We start from the raw sequence: 10,174 nt of genomic DNA, 5'->3' as shown, positions 1-10,174 counted from the left end.
TTCTCAAAATTCTTAAATACTTTAAGTAAAATTTGATTGTAATCGGCAGTGTGACTAAACGGCAGCATAATATTATCATTGCATGACTTTAAAAAGTCATGCAGAAATACACATCTAATTTCTTTGCCCAGTAGGTAACTACAACGTGTACAAATTTTTTAAATGCTTGCGACAAAAAAAAAAAAAAAAAAAAACAGAAATAAAAAAATATTATCAAAAACATTAATATGCACAAATAAACACATTTATATAAATGGAAATATAATCAAATCAAATCTTTTAAATACAAGATCACATGAAAGCAACATGTGGTCACTTTTTTGCTTTGACAACAACCAAAAATAAGATTTAGTAATTAATCACGGCGAGAGCGCACAGCAAACTCAAAACCTTTTACAGAAAACGTTTAAATGTCGGTTACATAAAGGATATAAAACGATTTTATAACATGAAGAAAAACGAAAAGAAAAGAAAGGCGCAGTGTTTGATAGTGCGCTACGCACATACACATCGCTTAGACGTTGATCCACAAGCCTCAGCACACTTTACGGGCTTTCGCTAAACACTACGACCCACATCATTCCATAAACCTTTACACAACAGCAAAGGACTTGCAGAAAACATTTTTACTCAATACAAAACATTCTAGCATAATGTTATTAAGTGTTGATAAAATAATTTGCACAAATGTTTACCAAAAACATTTGCAATAATGTTTTTGAAAACGTTTTTTAACTGTTTTTTTTTCATATAAAATGTTTGCAAATGTTTATAACCTTTATATTACATGATAACTCGACATTTAAATGTTATCAAAACGTTTATCAAAATGTAAAGGCAGTGTAGTTTGTCTACTTAAAAAGGACATTGTTTAAGTTTTTAGGTCTTGAGCAGTATACAAACTATAATACTGCCCTCTGCGTTCCATCAATTCGTCGTGTGTACCAAGTTCAGTTACTACTCCTTGCTGAATGACAACAATTTTGTCAGCATCATGGATAGTAGACAAGCGATGGGCAATAGTAATACACGTGCGGCCTTTTTAGCTTCATCAAGCGCATCTTGTACAACCTTTTCGTTTTCCGAATCTAAGGCGGATGTAGCTTCATCTAGAAGAAGTAGTTTTGGGTTTCGAACCAAGGCTCGTGCGATCGCAATTCTTTGTTTCTGCCCAGCTGAAAGCTGCGTACCTCTTTCTCCTACGTTTGTGTCATACCCAAGTGGTAGTTTCTCGATAAAGCTGTGGATGTTAGCATTCTTGGCGCACTCGATGATTTCAGTAAGCGGCACATCGCGGGCATTATCACCGTACGCTATATTATACGCGATTGTCCCGTCAAACAAAACTGGTTCTTGAGACACCAATCCAATTTGAGACCTTAACCACTGAATATTCAGATCCTTAATATCAAACTGATCCAGGTACACATTCCCTTGGTGTGGATCATATAATCGTTCCGTTAGATTGACCATTGTGCTCTTTCCACACCCGCTACTTCCCACCAATGCCAAGGTTTCTCCTGGCGTTACAGAAACCGATAGTCCTCGAAGAACCTGGACGTTTGGGCGTGTTGGATATTTGAAATACACGTCTTTCAAGTGAACTATTGATTTAAGTGAATCCGGTTTGGAACCTTCTGTACTGTAACTGTCGATTGGTGGTACCCTATCTAGTAGTTTGAAAATATGATATGCGGAAATTTTCGCCTTTCCATAATCAGGTATGCCAGCAATAATTTGTCTTAGCGCAATGCCGCCGAAAATAATTGCCCCCAAAACCAAGAAAATATTCTCGAATTCCGTAAGTCCGTTCGCTACTAAATAACCACCTAAACGAAATACAGATGCATATGCCAAATATGTGACAACCTGAGTGAAGGAAAATATCACCCCAGTAATGATGGAGTTCCTTTGACTTCTCATGTATGGATCCTTTAGTATCGATATGAAGTTATTATATGTAGCTTTTTCTCTTGTCAGTGATACAACTGTGCGAATGTTTTCTATTGATTCCAGGACTAATTTACCAGCTTTTTCCTGTTCATCTTTTCTGGCCACATTGCTTCCTGCCAAGATTTTCCCATTGATACCACCCGCCATTGCTATCAAAGGAAGAAACCCTAAGAGCAAAAGAGTCAACTGCCATCCAAAGTACAGAGATATAATAATGGCTACTCCTATATTGCAGAACGCTTGGAAAATAAAACCAATCCTGACTCCAGTGATACCTTTAACTTCTGATGCTTCTGTTGACAGCCTCGTAGTTAGGATACCAACGCTGTTTTGGTCGTCATCAAACCATGCAATATTTTGTCTTAGCATTGCCTTAAAGCTCAAATGCCTCAACCGTAAAGTCAATTCTTCGCCAGATTTACCAAAAGCTGCAGTCTGAATTACATTGGAGATAAGCGCAGCTGTTGCTAACACAATAAACATACCGCATAGAAACGCAACTTGTTCGTTACGTTCATCCCTGTCTTGAATTGCAAATGTTGCAATGATTCTGCTGAAAAGATAAGCATATACTGGTGACACTGCACCGGCAACGGCTGATGCAATGGTTCCAATTACGATGTACAATGATTCAGGAGAGTTCATCTTCATTATTTTGCTGACACTGAAATACTTCTGCACGTCAATTTCATCTTGTCTCTTCAGCTTAGCTGCCATTTCTGCTTTATCTTCTTTATCAACGACTTTAACATCAGATTCATTCAAAGATTCCAGTATTGGCTCTTCATTGAGCGATGATCTTCCCTTTTGTCTTTTCAACTTTCCTGTCGCTAACTGTCTGTAAATACCATCAGAGATCTTCATTAGATCTTCATGCTTACCCTTCTCAACGATTTTACCTTTATCAATAACACATATCACATCTGCATTTTTGATAGTAGATAATCTGTGCGCAATTACAATGGTAGTACGTCCGATCTTTGCTTTATCAAGTGCTGTTTGCACCAATGACTCGCTCTCAGTATCCAATGCCGACGTTGCCTCATCTAACAGGAGGATTTCAGGATCTCTGAGTAATGCTCTGGCAATCGCTACCCTTTGTTTTTGTCCACCTGATAACTTAAGCCCACGGTCTCCTACAAGTGTGTCATAACCATCTGGTAGAGCTGAGATGAAGTCATGGGCATTGGCTTCAATTGCAGCTTTGACAATGTCATCGTTTGAGGCATCTTTCCGTCCATACCGGATGTTTTCTTGAATTGAAGTAGCAAATAATATCGGCTCTTGATTTACGACACCAATATGGCTGCGCAGCCAATTGACATTCAATTCCCTTATGTCATTGTCGTCAATTTCAATCTTTCCATTTTCGATATCATACAATCTTTGAACCAGTTTCACTGTTGTGCTTTTACCATTGCCACTTGCCCCTACAAGTGCCAATGTCTCACCAACATTAACCTGTAAGCTTAAACTATCAAGTACTTTGATACCTTTCCTCCTCGGATATGCAAAGAGTACTTTCTCAAAATGGATTTGACCTTTCATTGTTTCGGGTATATGTCCTTCATCGGAGCTGCTATCAATTTCAGACTTCCTATCGATGATCTTCCAGACAACTGCTGCAGCTCCTCTTGCAGTGGCGATTTCAGCGAAGTTTGGTGCGACGTTGCCAAGAGAGACGAAACCAAACAACACGGCGACGAAGACTATAAAGATATCACCTGCACTTACATCACCAGATAGTCTTGAGCCATACCAAAATGCCAAAGAGTAGCAACCGTAGAGGGCAAAGTAGATGATGCCATTGAAAAGTCCCTGAATCGTGTCTTTCTTGATGCCTTGTCTTTTGGCGTGATGGAGATGGTTGTAGTACCTGATAAGAGAAAAAGAAAGACGAAACGATTTTTGAAACTGAAGACCAAGTTTCAGGGCAAAAGTATGCAAAATAAAAGTACCATGAACATTTATGCATTGATTGTTAGCAACATATTGTCAAAAAAACTATATTGATTATTGATAAAATCAATAAGATACAAAAAAAAAACATTATAAGAGAGATTTTCTAACGTAGGTATCGGACGTACGTCGATCTATTCAAAACTACTCTTCTGTATCGAAGCGAGGTCACGTATTTAGCCAGATTTATAAGATTTTTCACAAAAATTTGCCAAATAAACGGCTTGTGCCCCTACAATCAGACACGGTGCCCCCATCATGGTCAGTGCCCCCACCCATATGATGACCACGTTACGCCACTGCCCTTATTATTTCCATTTGAATAGAAACGAGTCGTCCATCACTGATTTGTTTATTTCTTTTGAAATAACAAAGCAATTTGAAGCCATTTAGAAGTAAGGGCTTCTTTTGGCTCTCACCCAAAGATCGAATTTTTTTTAAAAAATCATATTCTCAAGCAATGCCCCCCCCCCCTAAATTAGATCCAAACGGTCGGTCCCTCACCCATAATGTACATTTTGTTCTCAAAGAATGCTAAAAATCATGCGCTCACCCAATGGCCCATATTTTTTATAAACATCTCAAAACAAGTTAAGTAACTAACCCCCCTTAGATAATGGCCATTATTTAAAAACGGGCGATTGTATCAGTATAATGGAAGGAAATCTGTGTGATGATATCTGAGTGTTTTTATATTGTTGTAAGTGCAACTTTCAAATCTGGACCCACTACATTCAATTGATCGGTGTTTTTTTCTGGGATATCGTATCAAATGAGGTGTCAAAATGCGCAGAAAAAAATCTGCTTCCACCGCATTTTTGTAATACAATAGCCCGTGTTTGAATAATTGCCACTATATAAGGGGGGTTAGCTACTTTTTTGAGATGTTTATTTTGCTCTCACTGAATGCCATTACTATGAGAGTGCGAGCCCTACACATGTACCACCTCAAAGGCCAAAGGTCAAAGGCTTTCCAACGAATATCATATCCTTAACGAAAAGCAAAGTTCGGGTCATATATCATATTATGATTTTTTATTATGACATTTAAAATGTATATGTAAATGCGTAGCGAGTCGTAGTATATGTCTGCCGGCTTACGCTGCAACTCATCTATCTTACTTTTATGTGAAAAAATAATAGAAAGCCACTACAATATCGGGAGTGTCTATATTCTCATGCAATATTTGAACGTGTGCGTTTTAAAAATTTTGTACGCGTTCGACGTTGGTATTTGGATTTTTGGTTTGAAGGGTCGTAATGTGCGTAATATGCGCATGATTTGTGCGTGTTAAAGTAAACCCTGGCCGCCAGTCGGTTTGAGATAGCATAGATCTGCCGTTAACAGATTAAAATAAAAGGTTATTATCATGAGGAAAGAATTATATCACTTGGTCTATAGAACCAAACGAATTTTGTATTTACGGATTTGATTTTGCTAGACGCTATTCCACCGGCCGGCAACCTCCAATAGGCGCTAGCCAGCAAGTCTCCAAATCGGTGAGCCCTGTCATATTTTTTCCTTGATACTTATTGTTGGCCCGCTGATTTTGTCATCAAATCATCAGCAAGATCATGAGATAACGGGACGGTAATTATCCCAAATAACCGGCTATACAGGAAGATAGATGATTAAAGTATGAATTTCTGCAGTTCATTCTTGTATTGGACTGTTATTATGAGTTTGAGGGCCAATTTTTAAAAAAATTAAGAAGCCGTGACGTCACACCATTGTTTAAAATATTATTATTTGCCCCTGTGGGACCCACTCAGATATATAGGAGCTACGTATACCTGTAATAAACACGTGGGAAAAGGGTCGGTGTTTCGCCATCAGACGGCGTTTTGGGAATCAGGGGTTTCACCCCTGTAAATCGTCTCATTATAATTTGTATAATGCTACGTGTGACTTTGTATATATCGTGGCTGGAAAGAGCGGAACCAAACGCTACTGAAGAGACTGCAATTATTTGACTTGAATATATCATTTCTAAAGTTCCCGTATTTGTTCAAATCTTTTCGTGGTTCAGTGGTAGAATTCTCGCCTGCCTCGCGGGAGGCCCGGGTTCGATTCCTGGTGTGGTTATTTCGTTTTTTTTTTTTTCACGTCCATTTTAACTCCTAAATTATTTGTTTTTATGTGAAAATGTATACATTACATTAGGAAATATATTTTGTGCACTTTTTTTTCTGTAACGGGGCCAATAACAGCTAAAAACATACCTCGGCCCGGCTCGGGAAATAAATTACGTCCAACATATTATAGGGGGCGCTGTAATAATGAAACGCTGAAAACAAAAATAAAGAATGACATAAGGGGCGAAATAAATACTCAAAAAGATCTTATCTTCTCAAGCATGATACGAGGAACATGAAAACAATATAAGAAAAAATGGCCCCCACTACAAAATTAATTAATTAATTAATTAATAAATAAATTAATAAACTACAAGAATGAAAACTCAGTTTTTTTAATTTACAAAATCAAAAAGAAATATTACAGGGTCGAATTAAGATAAAAAGAATAAGATATATTCTCAAGAATGATGGGCGTAGTGGTATGGCGACCGGAATACGGCAACGATGCTGCATGTTTCTGGATGCTGGACCATAATGCAATTCACGCAATGATTGGCTTGCTGATTGTGCTAATTATTCACATTTACGATGAAAATATTCTCGTTTTCTCACATAGATGCATAAAGGGGACGATATTTGATATTGTATGTAAGTTTGAAGACAATCCATATCCTAAACCAATAGGGTCATCTACTTTAAATGATCGGCCACTGTTGTCTGCCAAACCTAATACCCTTGAACATAGTCGCCATGGCTACAGAGCGCATAGCTCTGTAGCCATGGCGAACCTAATAGCTCTGTAGCCATGGCGCACCTATACATTCTAATCCGAAACCACCGCTGCTCACCACAACCCCAAAACCATTGCTCATCTGGGTAAATTCTCTATTGAGGAGTTAAAGTGTGAAATCCAAGTTTATGTCATGGAAAATTGTTTTGCCATTGTTTACTCAAGGCTGTTCCTCTGCGGGAATAGTGTGTTAAAACCTGTAAAGGGTTAAATGTGTGGGCACTGTCTCAGCTGGGATAGCTGCTTTGAGGAAAGTGTATTTTTGTTTTTGTAATGCTTTAACATGTGTAACATGTGATGCTTCTTTGGAGCAGCTGATATCATGTTGTTGTTGAAGTGGTTGAGGTGATTCAAGTGATTTACTGTTTGTGAGTGACAGTTTGGAATATGTGCTGTATTACTGTGGTCCTCTCTCTGAAAATAAAGGTATTTGTTCTTTGATGTAGCTACTTCAGTAGCTTTTCAGTCAGTGCACCATGCCATATCTTACCTCAAAATTTCTTGGGATCCCAATTAATTAGCAAACCTTAAATGCTTTAGATCTAGATGTTGCAAGCGCAGCAATCGGAAATTTGCATAATTTAAGTCTTCTTAGAGCGTTTTATTAAAAAGCGCCACATGAATGTGTGCCAAAAACCCTCAGCTTGCCAAAATTGCTTGCCCCTCCCCCATCTTCGGCTTACCAAAAATGCCCCCCCCCCCCATTTTATCCACCAACCAGAACTCATAATTATTGCACAGTCCCTAATATGTTTTCAGTTATATTTGGGTTCCTAACAGCTATACGGTATTTCACAAATGCATGTAGCTGTCATGTACTCCCCATTCCAGAAAAATACAGCACTAAATTTTTGGGATTAACAAAATGTTATCAAGTTCTGCCAAATGAAACATAACTCAATCCGAATCATTTATTTAGTCCTAATTGGAGATAAAAAAAAAGTTCACTATTTTATTAATTTCTTGAAAGAAGAGCCAAAACATGCATTTTCAGCACGTTTTCTGACAATCGAGTCACAAAAATCACAGACTTCAAAACAAGTCTAATAAGCATTGAAAATCGTGTGTATATGCCGAAACTTTGCTCTAATTTTAACTTTTTTGTTACTTATCAAATGGTTGGTTATAAGAATGAAACAAGTCTTTTCCTAAATTTAGAATGCATAAACTAAAATTAGTCATAGTACAATTCTTTTGGCTTGATTGTAACAGCATACAAAAAACACCCTAAAAACGCATGTTTTTGGCCCTTATTGACAAAAATTGGCAAAATATTAAAATTTGACTTTTATTGCTAGTTAGGACTAACTAAAGGATTAGGATTTAGCTATGTTTCATTTGGCAAAACAGGATAATAATATGTTTATTCAAAAAATTAGTTCTGTATTTTTCTGGAATAGAGAGTAGTAAGAGCATTATTTGATATCAAAGAAAATGTTGCCATGGGGCGCCTTTTACATAAAACGGCTTAAGAAAACAGTACGGAAACGCTTAAATATGCAAATTTTTAAAGTTTGCAAATTGGGATCCCAAAAATTTGGCATGTGCAAAGGGGGAGGGGGAAAATTGTTTATCAGGTCGAGAGGGAGGGCTCATAATAATTGCAAAGCCCTTGAGCTAGAGCAGAAAAATGTGCATATTTGTTGCCAGAAAAATCGACCGGTAGCAAAAGAAAACCTAGTCGATGCAAGGTAAAGAAACTGCTGAACACAATAGTCCAGCCGAATTTCGGACTAAGAAAGGAAGAAGACGAAACATAATCCTTACCGTTTACTTTCCTTCTTTTCCCCACCAAAAGCCACCACAGTACGTATAGCTGATAAAACCTCCTCTGCAACACTCCCCGCCTTTCCGTAACCTCCTAATTCATGTTGCGTAAGTCTACGAGTACATCTTGCAGTGATGGTGATAGCGGGAAGAACAATGATACCTACGAATGAGGTAATCACTAAGGCCAATTGCCAGCTTTTCGCAAACCCCAAGATCAATCCACCAATACAGGATGTCATGTATTGTAATATAGTTGCTAGTTTTTCTCCAATTACCTTTTGAATTTGAGCTATGTCATCTGACAAACGATTGGCAAGATCGCCTGAGTTCTGAGTGTCAAACCATGCAATATCTTGATGGAGGATCGATTGGAAGAATCTTAGTCTGATGTTGTGAATCTGACGTTCAGCGGTTAAAGTCCAGAATCCAACTTGTAGGAAAGAAACAACTACTACACAGAGTCCAATGTAAACATAGGTGATAGAAGATTTATTAATTTCTTCTTCTGGATAATTGAGATCAGTGTCGGCAGTGGTCGTATTTATTATGGATCCAAGTGCAATAAATGAATCTGGTATTTTCCCTAAGTATAGCATGACAATCGGTAAAGCTGCACCGCGGCCAATCGATCCTAATGTTGCTAGAATTATCAAAAAAACATCGAGTCCAGTACTGAAGCGAAATAGTTGAAAAAATCCAACTGATTCAATTTTATCACTTTTGTCACCATCTTCCGATATAACATCCTTTGGACCAGTGTTAGCATCGGACTGCATAACATGATAATCACCAACATTTTCTGATATTGTTATATCTTTTGTCGAGTCACCATTGGATTCTGAATGATCCAGAGGTGTATATGTTGTTTGATAAGTTGTAGCCTCTAGTTCCATTTTTGCTGGTTTGGAGTTGATCACTACACCTATCGCGCCAGAAAAATATTAAGTGTTGTATTTATTATGGCCCTCAGAACTGTGCATCCAAAAGTCGAGATTTACATCAAGTGAATATGAAAAGAGAAGCTAAACTGCGTCATTTCAAACATCGCGTGACTATTTTATGTTTAGCCTACATTAGGATATGCATGTATAAGGCTACACAAGCAAAAAATATTATGTTAACTTTATATCCAAAAGTACAATGACATTGAAATCAAGGCCAACAACATAAGGGAAGGGATCATGTGCTATGACCTTTGAATTTCCTTTCACTGGGATCTTAAGGTTACGCGCCGTTTTGAATTTGTTCAGCATTATAAATAAATATTCAGAATATTTAGTGAATGATCTTCCATTTATTGTGACATGTTTAATTTGGCAAATACAGGGTGTCCTAATAAAAATACAACCCTCGTTGCACCCTTTAGTTATCCTGTTTCTGGTAAGTTGATCAAATGTATTTTGCTATGTAAAGAAACCTTAAATTGTTAGCTTTAATAAACTAAAAAAAATATTTCAATCGGTTCACAATGTCTGAAGATATGCCCTCTTAATGTACCCATTTTTCACTCTGTCCGTGGATGAGGTTTGGCTACATCAAAGATTAAGAAACACGCGTTTAAGGGCTGGGGTATGAACGTTTGGACAGTATTTATTTTGGGACATTAGAGCACATCAGACATAT

At 37.6% G+C, this 10,174-nt stretch overlaps 1 protein-coding gene across 1 annotated transcript; it reads right to left on the bottom strand.

The window, feature by feature from the left end:
* Window positions 1-418: 418 nt before the first annotated feature.
* On the bottom strand, window positions 419-9,452 carry LOC140157877 (ATP-dependent translocase ABCB1-like). The gene is given in 3 exon segments (XM_072181127.1): window positions 419-1,041; window positions 1,044-3,829; window positions 8,549-9,452. Coding segments are annotated over 3 exon segments (3,852 nt in total). The 5' UTR covers window positions 9,445-9,452; the 3' UTR covers window positions 419-871.
* Window positions 9,453-10,174: the final 722 nt, after the last annotated feature.

This window comes from Amphiura filiformis, chromosome 7, assembly GCF_039555335.1.
Source record: "Amphiura filiformis chromosome 7, Afil_fr2py, whole genome shotgun sequence".
NCBI lineage: Eukaryota > Metazoa > Echinodermata > Ophiuroidea > Amphilepidida > Amphiuridae > Amphiura > Amphiura filiformis.
The sequence above is the reverse complement of the archived record's forward strand: the minus strand, read 5'-3'. Positions and strand labels throughout refer to the sequence as shown.